The following is a 24893-nucleotide window of genomic DNA, read 5'->3' on the forward strand; positions in this document are numbered from 1 at the left end:
GTCTAAGGTGCAAATAAAACCGAAAGAGGGGGGGCCCACTCCATACGGCAACCATAGGAGGGGGGCCACTCCCAAGTAGCCCCCCCCCCAAGGCGCATCGCAGGCTAGACCCCCCACCCCCTCACCCTAATATGAGGTTATATAAGGAAGGGGGTAAGTTGGGGACAGCTGGTAGACTGTCCCCCGGTGGTCAAACAGCCGTCCCCCAGCCCACCCCCAGCAAAGGGGCCAGGGCCACCCAGCCCAGGGGCCCACCCCCGGAGGCGCCGACACCCCAGGCCCGGCACCACCCACCCCACACAGAGAGAGAGGAGCCAGAAAGCGTCGCCCCCCCCGGAGCAAGCCCAGGCCCCCACCCCCAGACGCCGGCCCTAGGAGAGCTCTGGTCAGCCCTCCACGGGACCGAGGAGGCCAACCGGCCGAGGCAACCACTGATTGCCTCAGCGGAGACCCCGACCCGCTAGCCCCCCCGACCCGTACTAATAATGGGCCCCCCCTCCCCCCCAGAACGCCCCCCCACAGGACAGGGCCGACAAGCCCCCCACCCCACCCCAGACCCCGCAGCCGAAGCGGGTGACACCCAGAGCGACCGGGGGCCCCGGGAAGTTCTGGGAAGTTTTCAGCTTCCAAGAATTGTGTACAGATCCTTGCAACATGGGGCCGTGCATTATCATGCTGCAACATGAGGTGATGTTGTTGGATGTACGGCACAACAATGGGCCCCAGGATCTCTTCACGGTATCTCTGTGCATTCAAAATGCCATCAATGAAATGGACCTGTGTTCTTCGCCCATAACCCCACCACCACCATGGGCTACTCGATCCACAACATTGACATCAGAAAACCGCTCACCCACACGACGCCACACGCTGTCTGCCATCTGCCTTGAACAGTGTAAACCAGGATTCATCCGTGAAGAGAACACCTCTCCAACGTGCCAGACGCCGTTGCATGTGAGCATTTGCCCACTCAAGTCGGTTACGACGACAAACTGGAGTGAGGTCAAGACCTCGATGACGAGCATGCAGATGAGCTTCCCTGAGACGGTTTCTGACAGTTTGTGCAAAAATTCTGTGGTTATGCAAACCGATTGTTTCAGCAGCTGTCTGAGTGGCTGGTCTCAGAAGATCTTGGAGGTGGACATGCTGGATGTGGAGGTCTTGGGCTGGTGTGGTTACACGCGGTCTGCGGTTGTGAGGCCGGTTGGATGTGCTGCCAAATTCTCGGAAACGCCTTTGGAGACAGCTTATGGTGGAGAAATGGACATTCAATTCCCTAGCAACAGCTCTGGTGGACATTCCTGCTATCAGCATAACCAATTGCACGCTCCCTCAGAACTTGCGACATCTGCGGCATTGTGCTGTGTGATACAACTGAAGATTTCAGAGTGGCCTTTTCTTGTGGCCAGTCTAAGGCACACCTGTGCCATAATCATGCTGTCTAATCAGCATCTTGATATGGTACACCTGCGAGGTGGGATGGATTGTCTTGGCAAAGGAGAAGTGCTCACTATCACAGATTTGTGAACAATATTTCAGAGAACTGGTTATTTTATGTATGTGGAAAATGTTTCACATTCACATTTCACACAGCATTGGTTGATTATTTTACATTTTTCTAGCAGAATTAATAGGTCTAATTTATAGAAAAAAGATCCCTCAGTGCACAAAAGACTGAATTCTTCTGCTTTTATGTGGTGAAGTTTCATTGGTAATTGTGCATTTTATTGGTTATGTTTTTGCTCTTTTATTTCTGTATATTTTATTTCTGTATATTTTATTTCCGGAAAACCAGCAGGAGGGGAAAACCCCTGATATAGATTCTTTAAAACCTTCATCTTATTTAGTTTTTCTCGTAATTTGGGGGTTCATCCTAATTATGTGGTTTGATGTTATATTTCCTTTTTGGCAGAAAACCACGCAATACAAAAGAATAAGCATCTTCAATCCCAAAGTCTGTTGTGTTTCCGTGTCTACTCGCTACGCTGCTGTTGTGAAGTGACACCAGCCCTAAAGCAGTGATCTCACACTCCAGGTTGAGAGCTGTGATAAATCTGAACATGTTTAAATCTTCATCACTCAGTTTATTCTCTTTAGAATCAGATGTTTTTTCAAAAATCTGACATTCTGAGTGTAAAGCACTCTGCTTCATATTTCTTTTGGCTTTACTGAGCTTCCTTGGGAAGCAGAAATCTTCTGTTGGCATCACTTGGATAGAGTTCTTTAAGCACTAGTCACATGCACCCGTGCACTGATGGGGCTGTTCGGGTCTGTAGAGGGTCATAGAGAGGAGTGGCCAGTTCGTTCTATCATCAATAAAACATTAGATAGAACATTGTTATCTGAACATATCTGTAGATATGCATTTAATGAACCTTTGAGAATTTGACTGTCATTCTGTTTTCAGTAGAAATAAAAAGAGGTGAAACTTTTACTTTTCTACTTTTAACCTATCTTTTAGCCTCAAGCACAGACGTAAACTTACCACAGTCACTGACATTCATGTCCTGAAGCAACATTCTTGTGTCGTTAAAGGTACAGTACAACTGTTGGCTGCTAAGCTCCGCCTCTCCTCTTTGTTGCCATAGCTGCAGCCAGCGGATGCCACAGCCACAGGAAAACATCACCTCCTCCAAACGTCTAAGAAAAAAACAACACATTTTTAGGAACTCTTGCTGGAGGACAGAAGTGGAACTTTGAGGGATGACTGACTGAGATCCTGATCTGAGACCAGGATTAGGGCTGTGAACCTGTACTTAAGTGGCGATCCGATTCAAAGTAAGACACATTTACATTTAAGATAAAACAAAGTACAAATGAACAAATCCTGAACCACAAGAGCAAATCACGGAACAAATGACCAAATACTAAATCACAAAAAACAACCCCGTTACAAATGACCAAATCCAGAAACACAACAACGCAAAGCGGAGACACCGCTTCTAACCGAAAGGGACGTCCAATAAAACCAATTGTGTATGATTCTTTAAAGTTATTTATCACTGTTTCCTTAATGTGGACACTTTTTAAATACATGAAACAGTCCAAAAGCTTTTTTTAAAGTGTATTACTACAAAAAAAAATAAAAAAAATAAAACAACATTTAGAAAGGTATTGTTTTTACGTCCAGTATTAAGAGTTTTCCCTTTCCGTTCACAGCTGCTCGCTTTCGTTCATTTTTTCTCCATCTTCTGCTGTTTTGCACCTGCCAGCCGGCTGCTTTACGGAAAGAGAATACCTTTAATACCGGACGTGACGCAAAACCTTTAGCTTCTAAACGTTGTAATTTTTATTGTCGTAACACAATTAAAAAAATGCTCTTGGACTGTTTCATGTTTTTATAATTTCCACATTAAGGAAACAGTGATAAATAACTTTAAACAATCATACACGGTTGGTTTTATATCACGTCCCTCTCGGTTAGAAGCCGTTTCTCCGCTTTTGTTGTTATGATTCGGTATTTGGTGAAGTGTTTCGTGATTTGCTGTTGTGTTTCAGTATTTGTCCATTTGTACTGGGATTTGTTATTGTTATATCTTAAATGTAAACATGTCTGGCACCTCTCAGCCACCGTAGAATCAAGACCAACAAATCACCGATCAAACCATGATTCTTCCATTGTAATATATTATGCTTAGATGGTTCCTATACTTAGAACTTTTATTAAAGAACATCATTCACATCTTTGTTTAAAGCAGGAGATCAGAATCAACAAAACATAACAGATAAAAGCACAAAGATTTCAAAACAAAGAAATGATATTCATCACTTTAAAAAATGTCACACTCAAGAGTTTTTCTGTCAACTTCCTGGTTAACTTCAGCAGTAAACAAAACTTACACATCACTGTTGTTTTAGATCATTTATCAGCAAATCTTGAAAATGCTTAAGATAGTAAAGAAAGACCTCAATACAACTGGAACACACTCACAGTCCCTTCCTCTATACTGACAACACATCTGTTAGAAACCCATTTTTTTCATCTTAGCTTGAAATGCTAAACTCCTAAAAACATGAGAGGAACATTTTAAAGACGGGTTCTGGTATGGCCTCTCCACCATGCTCCATCACAGGTTGTCACATCATTAACAACAAGATCTTTGTCATATACTCATTATCATTCTATTCTTTTATTCAAATAGTTGACTTGTACGAAAAATGATGGATTTCAGGTACAGCAATATGGCTTGAAAGGATCCCCATGATATTGTTTCCTCACAGCAGAACCAAGCCAGGGTTCTACTGGGGGAACTGGGTGGGTGGAGGGAGGAATCTGGTGAGGGAGGGGTCCCATCTGTGCGTGATTGTCCTGTGTTTTCTGTTTTTAATAATTTTCATATTTTATGAATATTTTATCTGCTTTTATGTTAGCACTTTGTGTTTTTAACCAAAATGAAAGGCGTTATACAAATCATTAAAGTTTGAACGGATACAAGGGTAATTCTTTAGTCTCCACAAGTAGGTACGATGTTTTTGTCTGTCACCAATGGTAGGCAGACAGAGTGAGGGTAGTTTTGTCCCAGCTCCTGACCAAACATCATCATCAGCGTAAATTCACTCTGGATTGTTCACCCACTAATAGTGAACGTGAGCTGGGATTAGACCGTCGTGAGACAGGTTAGTTTTACCCTACTGATGATGTGTTGTTGCAATGGTAATCCTTGCTTAGTTGGCACTAAGGCCGCAGCAAGTTCCTCATTTGAGGGAAAACTGTGTGCATATATAACAGACCATTTTCCAGAACTGCAGGCTTTTTTTTCTTCAAGCAGCATCTCCATTTCTAAACTATCTGCTCCTCTCAGTTCACGAGAAGCATTTGTTTTTCAATATTTCTGTCTAACCCCCACCTGCCTCATTTTGAAAGACCAAAAAACACCAATGAATGTGGTACAGAGTCTGCTGGTTTGAAAAACATGACACTTTTTTGCGTAAATGTAGAATTTGAATTTTTCTGATTTTGTTGATGCCTTGTGTTTACCCTTTAAACTTTTATGTGTTGTTGGCATTCCTCTATTAGTATCTTTCACTGTTTGTAGAAAGGAAAAAGCATCACCTTTTTTCATTATTTGTCTGACTGTGTAGTGATGGAGTAACAGCACACAAGCAGGATGTAGTTTGCAGTTTCCTCTGCTGAGTCAGACCAACAAAAAGTGTGATATTTTTTGGAAATAGATTAATAATCAAATCAGAAGGAATCATGTGATGACAAAAACAAGGGTCAATCAAAATGTTCTCCCCTGGTGCTCTGTGATATTTAACAAAACTCACAATGTTGAGAAATATGCTTGGGTACTAAAATAATGATACAAGCTCTGAGATCATGTTAATAAACGTTCACTTTCTGACAGCTGTGGAGGGACGGTAGGTACGCATACACATAAGCTGTGTGGTGTTTGTAGATGTCTGAGCACAGAGTGGCAGAAATGTGGAGCTGAATGATGTAAATAGGTGCATAAATCTAGTAATCCAGATTAAGATGCCTTTCAGCTGCAGCATTGGCTGATGAGTTGATTAAACAATGTGTTTGAAAAAAGTAAAAGAAGATAAAGCTTATATTGAAACTGAACAAAACTGAAGAACTGCAGTATAAAGAAAAGGTCTGGCTTGGTTCTGCTGTGGGGAAACGGTATCATGGGGATCCATTTCTTCCAAGGCCCACCTCGACCATGAGGGTCCTTGCCACAGTGCCCGCCCAACACAGCAGCTCACGGCCCTCTCTACGGCTATTAGACCACAGCGGGACCCCAGCCGGCCTGATTAGAAAGAGTGCTGCGCAACAGCACCCCCTAAAGGCAAAGCTGCTAGTGCCCCAGAAGAATGGATCCCCACGAGGAACCACTGGAGTAAGAAACAACAGAATATAAATAATAACTATTGAAAAAAAAAAGAATTATATATAACAATTATTATTATTTTTAAAAAGCATTAGAAATGATCAAAGCATAACCTTAATATCAATAATATAATAATAATAACATAATGGGTAATATTTTACAATAAAAGTCCTTGTATAAAAAAATAATTAAATAGGGAAAATGTCACTTCCCGCCTGGATTACTGTAACTCCCTCCCTTTTGGTTTACCACAAAAACTCTACATAAACTACAATTTGTTCAAAAATCTGCTGCTGGAATTATCACTCCATCCAACACGTCACACCTGTCCTTCAGCAGCTCTATAGGCTGCCAATCACACACCCAATTACACACAAATACTTACTTTTTAGTACATAAGCCATCCACAACCTTGCCCCTCCATACCTGTCGGAGCTTGTTCACGTCGCCACACCCACCCGTACCCTCAGATCCTCCTCCTCCCTTTAACTGCTCGCCTCGTCACTATGGGGAGCAGAGCAATCAGCTATTCTGCCCCCCGACTCTGGAATTCATTACACCCTGACCTCCTAAACAGCTCTCTCTCACAACTCTCCAAGAAACTAAAAACCCACCTTTTCCAACTTGCATATTTCCCCCCATTACTTGACATTCTTGGCCTGTTTTAAAGTGCATATCTTACTGTATAGTTTCAGTTTCAGTTAATTTCAAACACAAATGAAAAATCAACACAGTGGTTTAAAAAGACATAAAACAATACAGTGTGCTTGAAATGGAGTGGGTTGAAGAGAAATCTTGTCTGCTCTCACCCCTTTTTACAAAACCTGATGGTGTGCGTATTCAATAAGCGTATTGCTATTTACAGATAGGTACAAAACATTCACGGTACAAGTCTGCATGTCAACTGTGCAAAAGTGACATTTTTTGTTTAATTCATCGTTTCTGGCCTTATGCAGTACTATTAGTGACTTCTTGTAGTTTTTTTGAATACATGTTAACTTTTGGTTTATTTTAAACATTCATCTACGGTGGCCCTGAAGTGCAAAGCATTCAACAAATCACCCGATACAAAAACATTTTTAAGATCCCAACAACAATTATAAAAAAAAAAAAAGTTAAAAAGCAGCATTACATTTAGAAAACAAAACAAAATTTCAGAAACCAAAACTTGAAAAAAAAATTAAAAAAAAATAAAATTCAGAAAACAAAATTAATTTCCAGGAAAAAAAAAGAAACATTAAAAAATGAAAATATTTCAGAAAACAAAATTAATTTACAGGAAAAAAAGGAAATATCAAAAAATGAAAACATTTCAGAAAAAAAATGAAATATTAAAAAATGAAAAACATTTCAGAACACAGAATGAATTTCCAGAAAACAAAACGAAATCTTCAAAAATGAAAAACATTTCCAAACCGGAAGAGGCAGGTACTACAGGACAACGCTGATTGGATGATGATTTTTGTCAATCAGTTGAACTGAAAATTATTTTAAATGAAGCGATGCCGGATTTTATCGTCCAAACAACAATGTACTATAATAATCCACGTATTTCCCATTTATATATCAAATAAAAATTGCAGCAAACTGTTAATGAACTTTTAAATTATTTTTTTAACATTTCGCCTGACACACGGTCACCCGGAAGTAGTTTGTGAGCACTTTTACTTTGAACGCTGTGCGCTAATTTCTACGGCTGCGAGGTTCACGCTGTCAATCATCTTTAGGTAAGAATCAATTCTGTGATCTTTTCTTTTGTCAGTCACATGTCTCTAAGGATGTTAATTTTAGGATGTTAAAGTGCTGCTTTGAAAAGATAATTTCTTTTTATCTTGCGCATGCACAAAAGGAACCCGATGGAGACGAACCGTCTTCACATGATAGCCGTTCCCGTTTTCGGTGACAACATGAGAGAAAAAGCTCCGAGCCAGCCTGATTCTGTGATTTATACAGTAATTACAGTAATTATATGGCATCAGTGTTGCTAAAAATCGACTTTAAGTATGAAATCAGTAAACAAGTTCTTATGGGAAATAATATTAAAGTGCATTGTATATTTTTGAACCATGGATATACATATACTGACACATAAAAATAAATTTTAAAAGTTTATAAAATACTTAATTGAATTAACATGTGATATTTCTGCAGGTGAAGTTACTCAAAGCGAAGTTCCAGAAAGGTTTGTGCTGCAGAAGAACAGATGGCAGCTCTACATGGGAATACAAGAAGACTAAAGTCATTCATATCATTGTGCAGTGTACAGGCAAGTCACCATGATTTATGTGCAATGTAATCAATAAATATTATTTAACCTTAATATCTAAATTTTTTTTTTTTTTAAATTGCAGGTCCTTTAAAAAAAGTCTTTAACCTGCTGCATAAGCCTGATTAGTTGTAAATGATGCAGTGGGGAGTGAAAAACGAAGCACAATTCCTGGCTTTAGCGTCGGGCTGATGATCTGGAAATCGCATCTATGAGGAATCGCATCAAACACTTGTACAACTCCAAACAACTTAATGTTCCTTTAAGCAAAACTCCAGTTTAAAATGTTCATATTAGGCTTGCTTCATTTAGGAGTTTTTCCATGTTTACCATTTTAGGTTTTTAAAGCTTTATTAACAAAGATGATGTTTGATTTTCAAAGCTGTTGTTTAGAAATGTTTTTTTGTCAATGAAAAAACTGAATGCTGATGTGAGGATTGTAATAATGGATATGAAAATAAACAAATTTGTTTCATAGCAATGCAGTATATTTATTGAAAACTTAACATGAATACGTTATTCAGTAACCGAAACAAAGAAACAGTTGTGGATTTTCCTTTATGGGCTTCTTCATGCATTCAATCAAATGTTCCGTTTACAATCAGCATTTACTCAGCGTACCTGTCAGTCACATTTATTAGAGGAAAAAATGCATCTGGGAAAAGTCTGTTTGTGCTTAACAACTATATCAAAAAGAGTCATGTCAGGGAAGGTTTGTCCACATTGCTGCTCAGCATCACATCCAGAGGAAGATGCACAGGTAAGGGACCCCAGTTCCTGCTCGTACATGCTTGCAGCTTCCTCTGCACTGGACTCCAGCTCCATTGAAATCCCTGACAGAAATAAATTAAAAATCCCTGACAGAAAAACATCGGCTGCCGTTCATCTTTCATTCAGGAAAAAGTTGAGTTCATCAAAATGAGGAGAAAATGGGTTAAACCAGAAATTCATTAGGGAGGGGTCAAAACACCAAACTCAGAATAAAATACATTATTTCAGTCTTATAAAAAATACATTCTAAAACAATTTGGTATTCCTCCTCTGCCTGAAAGACTAAAATGTTTTTTTTTAAAGATTTCTTTTTTACCATACAGACTTTGCCACCGTTAGTTACACACCTGGACGTGTCTGATGATGTGCACATCCAGTCATTTACTGTCATGTTTCTGTGCACTGACACACTCTAAAGTCACAGATCTTAATAGTGTGAATAAGAAGCATTCATAAATGTTATTCTGAGACACAAACTGCTGCAGTTTACCTGACAGCTTTGCTGATTTATGCTGCTGGTACACCTGTCTGAGAATCCTGCCCACGTGACCCCCCCCCCCTCTCCAGCTGATGAGGTAACCTGTCATTAACGTATGACTGAAGGATCTGTCTGTAAACACCCACCTAGAAATCACGTTTAACGCTACATTTATTAGATCAAACAAATGTGCCTCCATACCTTATCTGTGGATGGCGGGACTGCATTTCCTGATGTGCGCCGTCTTTAACACCCGTTTCTTCGCAACTGCTGCTTCAGACAGAATCCTCCCACAGAAATTTCGAAACATTTGTAAACCTGGTTGGTGTTGATATTTCTGCGTGCGTTCTGTCATCACATCCACTAAATATTCAAAGATTAACGTTTAAGTTAACGTTTTATCGTCCTTCCCTTATATTGTTTACCTGCGGAACGGACGTCATCCACACAAACTACTTCCGGGTGACCGTTCTGCTTCATACGAAATATTCAAAAAATAATTTAAACCTTCATTATCTGTTTGCTGAATTTTTGATTCAATATATAAATGGGAAATACGTGGATTATTATGGTACATTGTTGTTTGGACGATTTTTAGTTCAAATGATTGACAAACATCATCATCCAATCAGCGTTGTCCCATAGTACCTGCTTCTTCCGGTTTGGAAATGTTTTTCATTTTTGAAGATTTCGTTTTGTTTTCTGGAAATTCATTCTGTGTTCTGAAATGTTTTTCATTTTTTAATATTTCATTTTTTTCTGAAATGTTTTCATTTTTTAATATTTCTTTTTTTTTTTCTGGAAATGAATTTTGTTTTCTGAAATGTTTTTTTTTTTTTTTCTTTTTTCTTTTTTATGTTTTGGTTTTTGAAATTTTGTTTTGTTTTTCTAAAATGTAATACTGCTTTTTAAATAGTTGCTGTGATCTTAAAAATGTTTTTGTATCGAGTGATTTGTTGAATGGTTTGCACTTCAGGGCCACCGTATTCATCCAATCTGTTCCATAAATCCACACCACAATTTGATGAACACATTTTCTTTTTTGTAGTGCGAATGCCTGTTTTTTGAAATTCAGTTGTTTTCTTAGATTCTAACTCCCGTCTCTGAACATTTGCTGTATGTAAGTTGTTTCTGGCTTTGTACATGATGAGAGCCGTCTTCAGTTTCACTGGATCCCATCATTTCAATAAACCCGACTTTAAAATTAGAGTGTTTGGATGTGACCCATGGTCTACTCCATGAACAATTCCAGTAGCTTTTTTTTGTAAGATATATAATCACTGTAGGTTTGTTTTATAAGTATTTCCCCAAACTTCTATGCTGTGTAAATATGGTAGTATTATGGATGAATATATTAGTAAACTTGCTTTGTGAGCGTGAGTATGGTGTGTTTTTCCAAACACTGCTATGCTTTTAGCATGTTTAGCTCTGACCTGCTTTATTTGTGGTTTCCAGCTTATTTTGTCGTCCAAAATTAGTCCAATGATCTTGATTTCAGACACTCTTTCCAGAACATGGTTATCAATGGGAACTCTTATTTCTAAATCTGCAGGAATGTGGCGATTTCCAAAAATCATGAATTTAGTTTTGTTAACACTGAGTGACAGTTTATTTTTGTCATCCATTGTTTTAGGTTCCCTAATTCGGTATTTACTGTTTTTACAATTTCCATGAGATTCTCCCCTGTACAGACTATACTTGTGTCGTCTGCATATAAAAAGTATTTGAGTGTATTTGATACCAAGTGTGTGTTACTATTGTAAAGGATGAACAGTGTGGGACCTAATATTGACCCTTGCGGAACTCCACAGCTTAAATTTGGCAGGGCAAACTGCTGCCTGTTATTAATGTAACTGTTTAACCATTTTAATGCTGGTCCTCGTATTCCGTATCTTTCCAGTTTGTTTACTAGAATGCTATGATCAATAGTGTCAAAAGCCTTTTTCAGATCGATTATATTTATTCCGTTTCAGTCAGTAGATGTTTTGTTGGTAACGCTTTCTTTTACAGTATAGTACAATAAGGATAATTGATTAATTTCAAGCATTGCAGTCAAAGCAATAAAGAATTCACAGAGATTTATCAAACTCAATACAGAAATGATTAAATAACTAAAATATACTTTGTACTTCATCAAGGTCTTTTTGCTTTTTATGTTCATTTGAGCTTGTATTGTGTTTTCTCTTGCAGTTACAAACCCTGAAGAAGTCCTGCATTATTAGCAAACTCTACTGAAGGAAAGCACGGCCTCACATGTCGCCAGTGTAGTATAGACAAAAATACAATAGATTTGACTGCAACTATTGCAGAAATGACTTTGGCTGGAAAAGGTGAGGATCTGAGGCCATTTCCTGTTTTCACAGTGGGTGACAAACTCATGAGCTATGCAAAGGAGAGCAAATCATTCCTGGAACAACACAAAACTCTGGAAAAAAGATAAATAATATGAAAAAATCTGTTCTTTGGAATACTCATTTCTACTGTTTTGTTGAGAACTTAAAACAAATTTCATTGTGCTGACACTTCGTATGCTGCAGAAGTGTATCATATTAAAGATTTTTGTTTTCACTGCTGTCTTGTTTTTCTGTAAATTTGCCACATGTTACAAGAAGTAATCAGGCCAGAATATGTTTTTACAATGCAGTTACTTTACCCTTACCAACAAGTTAGCATTGTCTCCTTGGTTAAAGTCAGAAGACCAAGTGTGTATGTACACTGTACGGGAAGGTAATATGTGCATACCCCCAACATAACCAGCATTTAGTACTGAAAGTACCATGTAGTTGAATGGAAATAAGGCTGACTTTCTTTTACAGTCCAGTTTCATTGTACTTAAGGGGTAGTTTCTGTGGTAAATTCATGGTAAATACAATGAAACATACAGCGAGTGGAGACCTAAAGGTCAAGGTACTTTATTTGTACTTACCTTGTTCTTACATGTGGTCAGTACCACAAAAACACCTTTGCACAACATGTAGATACCCAGTAAGTATATTATAAATACCCTGTGTGTACCATATAAGTATGAGTCCAATAGTACCACATAAATACACAGCAAGTGACACAAAAAAGTACCACGTAAGTACCAAGTAAGTTCTATTAAAAGTACCATGTAAATACCCTGAAAGTACCCAGTAGTTACACAATGAGTACCATGTAAATACCACTTAAGTACACTGTAAGTACTGTACTGTAAAAAAAAGCGTTACCGTTTTGTTTTTGAATTGGTTGACGCTTTTTAGAACTTCTTTTGCTTCCACAGGTCCCAAATAGATCGAGTTTGGATTTCTTTTTATGCAGTGTTCATGTGTTTCTTTTTCTGATATTTTTGAAAAGTTTATTTCGTCGGTTAACTTTGCCCCTATTTTTACAAAATTATTCATTAAACTCCTTTGTCATATCCTGAATATTGTTGCAAATCTCATTTTTACCAACTAGATAGTCTGGGTAATTTGTTTTCCTTTTGTGTTTCCTGATGACACTGTTCAGTACTTTCCAAATTTCTTTAGTGTTTGATTTCTTTCTTTCTAATATTTCTGTGTAGTTTTTTTTTTTTTTTTTTTTTTGTATCACTGCTCCGCTTCAACAGTTTCTTTTTTTTAAGAATTAATTGTATAAACTTTTCTTTATTTTTCCATGCGTTTCTCAGTCCAGTGGTCATCCATGGGTTTTTATTATGTTGTTTTCTATTACAGGATTTTGTAAGTGGGCAGTTTTTGTCGTATATGGATGTAAACTCCTGCAAAAATGTGTCATAATCTGCGCTGACATCATTGCTTTCATACAGAGTTTTCCAGGTTTGTGCTTGTAGTTCTGATTTAAATGCATTTATTGAATCCTCTGTTAGTTTTCTTCTGTAAACTATTTGTTTTTTTTCTTTCATTTCTCTGCAAACGCATTCATAGTTAGAAAATACTGGGAGGTGGTCGCTGATGTCTGTCATTAGTAATCCCCTCTTTATTCTGTTTTTTAAACAGTTTGTGAAAATGTTTGTTGTTATTCTGCTGGGTTTGTTGATTAATGGATAAAAGCTTAAACTGTACATTGTATGCGTGAAATCTTCTGTTTTGGTGTGATTGTTTGGGTTCAACAAATCTACGTTAAAATCGCCAAAAAGAAATGTGACCTTATTGGAAATATTAGCAAACATGTTTTCAATAGCACTTGTGAAGGTTTCCATGTCCGATGCAGGGACTCGATATACGAAGCTGACTATGATGTTACTTTGTTTCTCCATACTAATCTCTACAGATATATATTCCATGACATCATCAATGCAGCCCGACATTGTCTCCACAACTTTGTGTTTAAGACTGTTGTGTATATAAAGAGCCCTTACTTATTTTTCCTGTTCACGTAGTGAAAGTCATAGCTCTCCAGCTGGAAACCCTTTTCTGCCTTTAGCCAGGTCTCTGGTATTGCAATTATTTTGAAAGGTTTGTTAAATTGTTGCAAGTATTCTTCAATGGTTTGATGGTTCGCGTATAAGCTTCTGCTGTTCAAATGAATGATTGAGAGTTCGTGATTAGGATTTGTGTTTCTATTGTATTCTTCTTCTGTGTAATAACTGCAGTGGTTCTTCACAAAGTCAAAGAAATTGGTATCTGGGTCAATGTCTAAGTCCATAGTTGTGTATTATTTTTTTGATTCTTGTTAGAGAGGAATGTACTTTTGCCGTTTTCTATCACAATTGATCCAATTCTTCCATTTCTCTGATTGCGATGACTTTTGCCTGTTCAGGTGGGCCGTTTAGTTTAATGAAAACTTTGTAGTTTTTTGTACACGTCGGTTGTATTTTTTTTTCTTTTCTGAGAAACCGTGCTTTCCGTGTGATGTCAGCATTTTTCTTGGTTAGATGTTCAATCATGTAGACGTTCGTTCCTTTTAGTTTTCTTCCTTGCTTTAGGAGGGCATTTTTATGCTTTCTATTTGGAAATCGCTTTATTATCGCTGGGGGGTTGTTTTCATTTTCCTCGGTGGGGGATGACAGCCTTCGATGTCGTTGCTGTTGATGGCAATGCCTTTTTTATTTAGGAATGCTACGACTTGTTGTTCCACTGATTCTTGCTCTGCCTGTCTTTCTACCCCATCATCTGCTGGTTTAACTGCCCTGGCACAGGAAGACGGTTTGATAGCAAGACCACTAATAACAACATCATTCATGCGTGAATACTGTTCCAGGTCCGACACTTGACCTTTGAGCTTTGCAATCTCTGAATCTTTTTCTGCGATATGTTTTTTTAACTCCATTGCCGCTCCATTTAGTTTTTTTTACCTCTTCAATTAAGTCTACAATTCGTTCCTGATTCTTTGAGAAAGTTATTTCTTCAAACATGCAGCTAAACGATTTTTTAAAGTCCTGTTCTTCCTCAGTCATTGTGCTGCTTTGCTTGCCTTTTGTGGGTGGAACGGTAACTTGTTACCGATTGTCTGCTGCGGCTGGTGCTGTTTTCTGCTGCTGGATGTGGACCTTGTTTTGCGGTTAGCCTGGCTAGGCTAGCTTCGGTGTCAGTGATCGCCGAGAGGAAGGTCGCCGATTTAGTATTGGACCCAGAATTGACCCTTGGGGAACCCCACAACTTGTTTTGTGGATTCTTGAGAACCATGTATCCACACTTACTTAAAATGTCCATCTGTGAACATCAACCGAACTCTCTGGTCATACGTCTTTGCTAATTCAAAGTGTTTTCACACATTGGAGTGGAATGATGGACTGATCACTTTTTGCTAACATCATGTAAAGTATGAGTTGTCCGCTGTGATGCTCTTGGTTGTTTTTACACTATAGTAAAATAAATCTACTGTGTCTCAATCCACATGGTATTTTCCAAGATTAATTCATTTTTCAACTAATCTCATTTTTAAAAAACCTTTTAATGTCATAGGTTAATCTGATTCGATTCTGCCTCAGACAGATCAATCAGATTGGTTTGCAGGACTGGAAATCGTTTCATCGTTACACCCATAATGTTAACTGATTGATTCGTGAAAAATTCAAACATGAACAAAAAGTCAACCGATCACAGGCGGACTCACAGTTCTACAAGCTGGAGATATTCAAAGCTTTGCCACGACAGCGTCTTCAGCCTGGGGTTCCTGGAGAAGTCTCTGAGGGACACAACAAAAAGGCCACAAGTTAAACCTCTTTTCAGGGCTATTCTTTATGTATTCATACGTTATTTTATTATTTTATATTTCCTTTATTTGCGCAGTTTGCTTAAAGCTAATTAGCACCACGTTTGCTTCCAACTCATACTGTAAAAGACAAAAAAAAGAGAGAAGACTTAAGAAGAGAGTAATGCTCCTGTCATGAAAAGGAGTAATAAAAGAGAATTTTTTTGTGATTAGGTTTCACTTAATGCCAGTTTTTGTTAATCTTCTCTGTGAGTCTCAATTCTGTGGACTACATTTACCAACTCCTAAGGAGGGACAGTAGCTACTAGATGTCCTGGGAGTCACTCAAAGGCCCACCCCGATCATCTTTAGATCTATTTTCAAACTGTTCCCGTTGGTCTTTCAATTAAGACTACACCGTTTTTTTTTGTGCCAAAATCAAAAAACCTGTGTCGTTTTCTAGGAGATGGTTTCTGCAGAGCAGCAGGAGTTCATCAGAAATTCCCCTCTGAGTTGTGGGCGGGACTGTTGGTGAGGAGTAAGCTACATTTCCCATCATCCCTCTGTTTATACTCCTGCCAGCATACAGCCCCTCGAACCCTCAACTAACATTACCAATGCAATAAAAATGGCGAGAAATATTGCAGCTTTCCCGTTGTAAAGTTTGATCTAGATTCCAGCTCATCCTAGGAAAACAAGACGTATTTGGATCTATTTGTCTGCAAGTGGATGCATCAGAATGGAGCAGAGCAGGAACCTTGAGATCTGAGCTAACCAAGTGGTCTAAGATCTTCTATTTCATGTGGGCAGCCTGTGTGCCCCATACAGGTTTTCACATGACTCCCCCCGCAGACAGGTGTGAGGTGTTTCCAAATGCTGTTAGCAAAGTATGTTGGTGTTTTTCATCTTTATGCAGTAACAAAGCTTTAGCATCAAAGCTTTGACTGACATAAGGATGATTTAAGAAACATGAGGAAGGCTGTTTCCTCAGTCTGGACCCACCCTGACTGTCTAAAAAGAATTTTTTATTATTTAAAAACTATAACTAACTTCATTTACATAAAAACACAGTAGTGGATTACCTCAGGATATCCTTTCAGCAGACCTAAGCAGGACTGCTGTACTAACAGACGATTCTTGTTGAAATCAGTTTACTTGTGATGAGGATGAACAACTGTGGTTTCATGAACAGTTCTCAAATTTGCAGGTCTCATCTCAAAGCCTTTTTTTGTCTTTTGGCTCTGCATTAAATGTTTGCAATTCTCTGTTGCTTCATCTTGTGTACTTGTTATTTTTAAGTGATACCTTTTTTAATGCTAGTTTTTTATTTTGATGCCATACAGAATTTGTACCAAAACCTGTGTAAGTTTCAGGTGTACTCACATGTACTGCAGGTAAGGATTTCTGGAGAAAACTCGAGTCTGGATGGATTTCAATCCACTCCGTGTAATTGTCCTTAAAAACACACACAAATGCATGTTTATGCAGAGAGAAGACACAAAACATGACAGCCGCTGAAGCTCCGTTTCCCCCCATAAACACCAAGAAAGTCTGCTGAAAGTGAGCTGGCAAACAGAAGGGCAAACTGTTTAAAGACTGTGCAGCTGTTTACTAAAACAGTGAGCTTGTTGGTTTTATATACCTCCTTTGGTAAACGCATCTCATTTTAAAATTACAGTAAAGTAAAACAGACAAAGTAATTAGGCAAATACTTGATACCAGTTTATTTTAAGAAGCAAAGCTCCTTTTCTATATGCATGCAACTGTAAGTGCAAAAGCAGAACATTGTGGGAGGGGTTGAGTTACAGGCTGCAGCATCAGCTGGTTGTGAGAATAGATCAAGCATTGTGTATTTCAAATTAAAATGTTAATCATTTAAAGTTTTAATAATTCCCTGAGATTTCTTTTCTGTTTTGCTAAATGGATCTGAAAGCTTTTTAAATATAGCAGCCGAGACTGTAAACAGAATGATGGATTCATTTAGAATGATGCCAACACACGTTTATATTGAGAATAAACTGGATAAGCTGCACGCAGTGGTTAGTGCTCTTGCCTCACAGCAAGAAGTCCTCTGGTTCAAGTCCCGACTGGGGGACTTGAACCAGCACATCAATGGGGGGCCTTTCTGTGTGGAGTTTGCATGTTCTCCCAGTGTGTGTGAATTTTCCCCGGCTCCCTCCCACCATCCAAAAACATTCACATAAGTTCATTGGTTACTCTAAATTGTCTCTAAATGTGAGGGTGCATTAGTGTGTGATTGTGGCCCTGTGACAGACTGGTGACCTGTCCAGGATCTCCCCAGCCTTCACCCACAAGTAGCCGGGATAGGCTCCAGCAGCCCAGTGACCCCGAAAGGAATAAAACAGATTAGAAAAAATGAATGAACACACTAGAGTAGTTCAAATGTACTTTTACAGGTGGACTTAACACATTTTCTATCCATCAAAGGTACAAACTGAAAAAAACTGCTGTCACTTCAGAAGTCTGTGTTGTTGAGACATAACTTTGTGTTCACAGAGGCAGCAGGTACTCACAGTCGCTGTAAGCCTGGATAAAGCTCCATATCAACGTCTCTCAGCATCTCTAGACCAGTCCAGTTCTCTATGTGACTGCAGAGAAATACACATGCATCAACAAAACCAGTAAATATATTATCAGCATCAAAGACAATCAGACAAACATTCAGTGTGACCCACTCAAACATCTGTCCTTTTAAAAACTCGCAACGGAAGAAAAAGTCTGTTTGTGAAGATAAAACATCGGCTGTGGGAAAGATAACAGATGAGGATTGTGGTTTTTTTTAATCACAAACATGACATTAAGCCAAGACAAATTAGCCTTCTGTGACAATGACTGCAGATTTAATTGATTTTTGGGGCAACATTGGTGCATTAATGATGAAAATATTGACTTCTTTACCATTTTTATGTTAGGCAGCATGCTGATATTGATGCCTGAACCGTATCGATCTGGAACTTTTTGTCATAATGCATTTATGAAAGAGTCTGTTTCACGCAAACATGAAAAGGAGGACATGTGTTATGTAGTTTCCATGAAGGTCGGTCATTTTGTGTTTCTGCCTCCTCCAAACTCTTCACATCCATTTTCCCTTCCTCACTCCAGGACAAAAACAAGAGTTTGGCGGACGGATGGAAAATTCCCTCTCTGTCATTCTGATGGCTCCTCTGATTGTCTCAAGTTTATCTGTGGCTTTCATCCAATCATCTGTTTTTCTTCTGTCTTTTTTTTGTTTTGTTTTCAAACATTATTATGGTAAGAAATTTTTTTTTGCTAGGAATTTTAGGAAAGCAACATAAAAAGCTTTTAAAGACATCGTACACAACCACAGAAAAAAGTCAAAACATTTCAGCAACATTCCTGCTCAGTCAAAAGCTCAAAAACCGGCTGTATGATATAGTTTCAAAGGCACATGTGAGACTAAAAGTTAAAAATGTCTTTATTTAAAACAGGGGACAACACAGAAGAACATTGATCATAAGAAGTGTGAAAAGATGTGTTGTGCCAGGTTATAGAAAAATGCTCATTTCCGCCTGTAGTCCCTACGAAAGTAAGAACAGGAAAAGAAGAATAAAATCACTAGAATTCAACAGAGTGGGATGATGTGCTGTCAACCATCGGGATGGACGATGACATCGTCGGGGGGGGGGGGGGGGGGGGTATTTTTACATTTTTCCTGCTATTCGTTTTTTTGCTTTCTTCATTTTATTTCCCAACTAATCCGCGATGATCCAGTATAAACTGAGGGAAGTGACTTTAACAAAAAAGTAACAAACAAAATAGAAAAGAAGTAGTCCGCTCCCGCACTTCACTAGTCAAGTGGACCGGCGGAGCGCGGACTTACAGCTTTGTGTTTGAGGGGAAGGGGGGGGGGGTGCTTTGTTACATGAGCGCTATGTGTGGGAGATTTAAGACTGCGATCCGTCCCGCAGCTCTAGGGGAACAAGCAACCGAACTCAGAACCGGGTCTAAAGTGTGTGTCTGAGCACAGCTCGGATCGTCAGCACACACAGCGGTTTGAGCTTCAAAGCAGAAATGTCGCTCAGTCCTTAGAAAACATTCAAACAATCACGCAGATTTGTGTTTCCAGTCGTGTCCCGACTAAATAAAGGCTGATGTTATTCTTACATGTTTACGTGCAGCCAGCAAGCAGCACCACCCAAAGCTAATGTTGTTAGCCCGTGTTAGCATACTGCTAATCCTGGCTTCGTTCAGAAAAAGCACTGACCACACGGATTAAAATTCAAATGATGAGCGAACAGGTGTTTCATAATAACCGTAACATTATTAAAAGCACGTTTAGAAGATCATCTCGTATTTTACCGAGCTGACATGTCAATGTATATAGCCGCTCGGCGCTGTTTAACATTGTTTTGTATTGAATTGTTACATTCAATAAAGTTTGGGGAAAAAAAGCCGCTGGCGTAATTTATATTCTTCCGGTTTTCAAACCCTACTGCGCATGTGCGAATGATTTATTCCGACGGAAAGTGTGACTTTAGTGAACGTTTTTATATTCTGAAAACATTTTTCTGGGCCCATCTACACAGTTGGATTCTAATCCGACCATTGATCCCATCAAGATATTTTGTACATGTAACTGCGGCTTATGGTGTCGACGCGCAACGTGGCGGGGGCGTGGCATCACGATGGTAGTCTCTCCATCGGGATGTCAGTCACCCATCACGATGGACGATCGGCACAACCCTAGTGCAAACGTGCTTACTCAACAACCATGCTTTGATAAGCATGAGAACGTATGGGAGTTTGAACATAGGATCAGTTCTGTGTTCTACGAACTCATGGCCACACATGAGAAGGAAAACTTCCAAAGTTTTACGTTTGAGAGATGCTACACTCACCCTGATGTACAGTGCTTTCAGAGCAGAGTCTTAAAAACCTTTTTCAGAGGGGGAGCAGAAGCGTTATAAATAATTTTATGAAGTAAACACACGTTTTATTATACGGTCAAGTTTTTCAAATTTAGAATACCATAATTAGTGAGTAAATGACAGTGATGATGGTGCTGTGGGTTTTTGGCCTGGATCTAAAGGCAATTATTATCAAATGAGTCGAGTGGTTCTGTCACTGTTTTACATGCTTGAGACCTGGATGTGATACAGTAGAAAAAATGGGAGATGATCATTGCATTTAGGTTTGTACTTGAGAGTTTCTAAAGCTGCATTCACCCTGAATGTGATTGGCGCTGCAGATTCGCGTCGGCTGCCCCTCTTTCATCACTCGGCGAATTTTCTGCTCACCGCCTGTCCAACAATGTGTTCCTTAAGCTTGAAGTGTGTGGGAGGAGCTATCAGCTTATGCTTTTAGCCTGATCGCTACATGGAGTGGTCTCTGTGTTTATCTCATTTACAATGCATGGAAGACACAGATGATGTTGAAAGATCAGGTTTACTTATTTTGAAGAGTTCTAAAAAATCATTAGTAATGATCGCACCTCCATGTCTGGGGTCATGAGATCATTCATAGATTCTCCCGGTACAGTGATCTTCTCTGTGTCTCTCTGACCGAGTTTGAAGGCTTGCCGTCCCACGTTAACCCAAGAGGGTGAAAATAACAACCAGAATAAAATCAGGGGACTTTTTTTATTGTCTGGATGAAAATAAGAAAATATTATAAAGTTGAGGAGGCCAAAGCAGGCTGCCTCCCCATCCCACAGCGAGTCTCTGTCAGGCCGTCAGCTCGCCTCCTGGGAGTTGCTATAGTGATCGTGATCGCTTCAGCCCCATGGACCCTGCAAACTGTCTTTGGTGTACCCGCCCTCACTTAACGGTAGCCGGGACGGGCTCCAGCAACACTGTTGCTCCGAAAATGATACGGTGAGTTAAAAAATGGATGGAAGTTCAGGAAAACTATGTATCGGTTCACTGTATTGGATGTGTTTTAACCACTGAATACGTCACGTGCCCAAACTTGAATCCCTCATCGGTTGATGCCTCGCGGTAAACGCCCCAGAGTTTAGATTTTTTAATTCTTGCCCGCGGTGGCACGCCGCTCAAATCGCTCTGCTGTGAAACCAAGTGTCAGATCTAGAGTGACCTCAAAGTATTTAAATTCTATTCTATTAAATTCTAATTTTATTTTTCTGACTGTTAACAATCTCCGTATATGTTTACACCTATTATTGAAGAATGCGGTTAAAGTTTTCTCAAGATTTACAGTACAACGTGACTTATATGACCAGTCACTAACCTTGTTCATGACTTTTGGATTTTTTCTAGAAACCTCTATTGCACTTTTCCCATGAGTGTATAGAACAGTATCGTCAGCATACATTATAATATAAGCATCTTCACAGACAAAAGGTAAGTTGTTTACGTATAAACAGAAGAATGGCAGCCCTAAGATTGACCCTTGTGGATCTCCCAGTGAAAGAGAAAGTGTACCATTCACTGGTGCATCAGACATAGTCCAATTATATTTTACCAAACCATTATTTTAAAACAAAAAAAGGTTTTCCAACAAAAAAGACTATAAATGATACGCCAAGTGTGCATGTGTGGGGATGTGATGCAGTGGTTGTGTATCCTGCTACACTCTGGCGACCTTTAAAATGCAAGGAAAACACAACCTCAAACACAACATTTAGAACCCTCCCCCTCCACAAAAATTAAACAAATCCAGAATCTCTTTGGTTTAATGACAAAGCAGCAGCTTAGTATGCCACCATCCCATTGCGCCTCTGGAAAGCGTGCCCATTGTCAGATGGTGGGTGGCGCCCTGCTGCTGTCCAGGCGTCTTCCTTCATCAAGCGCAAACACAAACACAAACTAAGTTCACAAAATAAAACATGGGCCAGGGCTGCCAACAGTGGAGCATTCAGTTTATCTCCTGCTCTTATTCTTCTATCCTTCTGAAACTACTGAGGTGTTTTTACCCTCCTGTGCAGGGTTTCACTTGTTTGTGCCCATATTTGGGCATCAGGGTATATTCTGACCCTGGTGAGGAAAAACAAAGCACTTTGATTCATCAAAGTTTGAAATCTTTTTATACACGTCAGTTTAAAAATTAGATTTTTTTGGGGGGGTAAAAAGAATGTAAAAACATTTTACAAAACACAGATGAATGTGTCGTTGCGTCTTTTTGGAAAAAGAAAAAAATCCGAATAAGACTCAGGTTGTTTTTTGTAACATCTAGTATGTACGATTCAGCTCCGGAGAACAACATCAAACCAAAAGCCTTTTTTAAAAAGTGTTTTTCCTGACTTTATTTTTCCATTTGAAACAAAACGGGATCTAAATAAAAAGGTGAGCATTTTCTTCCCAACCAAGAATCTTCATATAAGATGTTTTTATTTGCAGTTTCTTTATAAATTAAACATATTTGCCCCCAATATGTAAAAACATAAAGTGGACACGCTCATGTCCAAAAGGGTTAGGATAAAAAATTCAAGAAGCTCAAAACTACAAAATAAAGCAAAAGGTTGGATTCATGAACTCTGTCAGATGATTTTCATTTCTTTTTCTTTTCTCTAGTGTTGATGGATTATTCCATCCTTTTGCAACCGAACACACCAACATGCCCAGGTTCCATCTGGAATGTGGAATGTGGTATACTGTACATCATAAAAGAGAAGACCTGAAAAAGATGGACAAACAAGCAACCCAGCAGGAGTTCACCCTTTCAAATGGAAGCTGCTGTGACTGAGGCAAAAACTCAAAACCTTACTGACCAGGAAAAGGAAAAGCCCGATCCTCACCAATCTATGAATAGTGTCCCACACATACCAGCTTCTCTTTTGAGATATTATGCATAAATTATGAATAAAAGTTACATTTTTGTCTTTGTAATGCACTTGTTAAACTCTCTTGTTTATAAATGCATTTAAATGTAGGTTTAGTGAATCATATTGACCTTGTTTTGTCCCGATTTATTATCACTCTACTTTTTTATTTTATTATTATCATTATTGTGTGAGTGTGTGTGTGTGGGGGGGGGGGGTGTTTTATTTTATGTTTTTATTGTTCTAAGATCATGTTCCATTTCAGTCCGTGTAGACTTTAAATAGGTTGATGGTTGGCCGCCTCGGTGGGGTCGGGCTAGGATCTGTGATGGAACCGTTGGTTTGGAAGGAGCTGGTGTTCTTCATCGTTCAGCCTTGAGCACTGCTTCACTTTAAAATTAGAGTTTATTTGTAGAAAACAATCTATTAAAGATTAAAAGTGCAGGTTTGAGAATATCCCCTTAGCTGCTAAAACACTTTAAACTTTCAGAAAATGCAGGTGGATCCTGAGAGAGCATGAAGGTTGGAGAAGATGAAGAAGACTCTGATCCAGTAAGTGTGATGGAAGTGTTGCATGTTGAAGAGTTAATGGATCACAGTGAACCTGCTGTCTTGTACACTTTTCGGCAACAGAGACAAATGATTATTGATTGATAATTAGATTCTCCTTTAATGTCTTACATACTGCACTCTTCCTCTCCAAAAGTCTAGAATCAGATTGGGTTCAATAAGTCCGTGCGGTGCCGGGAGACGTGTTCTTTCATAAAGTATGTGCAACTGCCTCGTTCTCCTGACTTTTGGTGGTTATTTGTGAAATGTGTTGCATCGCATGACAGAGAAAGCCCAAAGCCCGGGTCTTGGCGCTGGACTCACATGGTGGTGATGTTCTCCAGCAGGTCCTCCACGCCGCCGCTCAGGTTCCCCGCGCCGCTGGGGCCGTGGAAGGACGGCATCGGGAACAGCGTGCTGCTGTCCGGCCTGTTGCAGATGATGTCCGTGGAGGAGCAGGAACAGGAGGGCGGACAGTCCGGAAGGTCGCCCCGGCCGCTCTGGAGGAGAACCGGGAACAGAATCAGAGCCTTCCAGAGTGGAAACATAGATCCCAGAACGTCCATCCCGCATAAAAAAGACGTGGGTCCCTTTATACTCTTAACGTTAAAACACGGACAGAAAAACAACAAGCCGCGAAAGTTTGCTCAGAGCATCACTGCTGCCCTCTCCTCATTTCTGAGTCTGCAGCCCAAACGCTCAGTAGCGCGCGAGCGCTCCGTCTGTGTCTGCGCGCGCCTGATAGAGAGATCACAGGTTTGAAGACGCCATACACACTTTAGAGCAGGAGTGCTTACAAGTTTTTGGCACGAGAACGACAATGTCTTGAAGATCTACCAATATATATGTATATATAAAATCTATATAAAATCTCTCTCTCTCTCTCTATGTATATACATTTATATATACATATGTACATATAATCTATATATTTCTTATCCATCCATCCATCTCTCCACCTCTCCCTCCATCCTTTCTTCCATCCATTCATCCGTCCATCTATCCATCCATCCATTCTTCAATCCATCCGTCCATTCTTCCATCCATCCCTCCTTTTCTTTTTTTTTTCTTTTTTGGAGGGTGGGTTGTATCACTCAGATGTTAAAGCTTTTTCTCTGTAGA

At 39.4% G+C, this 24893-nt stretch overlaps 1 protein-coding gene across 1 annotated transcript in view; it reads right to left on the minus strand.

Annotated features, from left to right (window-relative positions):
• LOC101168685 (NT-3 growth factor receptor) overlaps positions 1–24598 on the minus strand; it is a 45019-nt gene extending 20421 nt beyond the window's left edge. The window contains exons 1-5 of the mRNA XM_011472849.3: positions 24096–24598; positions 17998–18072; positions 16847–16918; positions 15386–15457; positions 2486–2640 (exon numbers count right to left, since the gene is read on the minus strand). Of these exons, the coding sequence (XP_011471151.1) occupies positions 2486–2640; positions 15386–15457; positions 16847–16918; positions 17998–18072; positions 24096–24337 (616 nt within the window). The 5' untranslated portion in view covers positions 24338–24598. The remainder of the gene's footprint in view (positions 1–2485; positions 2641–15385; positions 15458–16846; positions 16919–17997; positions 18073–24095) is intronic.
• Between the last annotated feature and the right edge of the window lie 295 nt (positions 24599–24893).

This window comes from Oryzias latipes, chromosome 6 (assembly GCF_002234675.1).
Source record: "Oryzias latipes chromosome 6, ASM223467v1".
NCBI lineage: Eukaryota > Metazoa > Chordata > Actinopteri > Beloniformes > Adrianichthyidae > Oryzias > Oryzias latipes.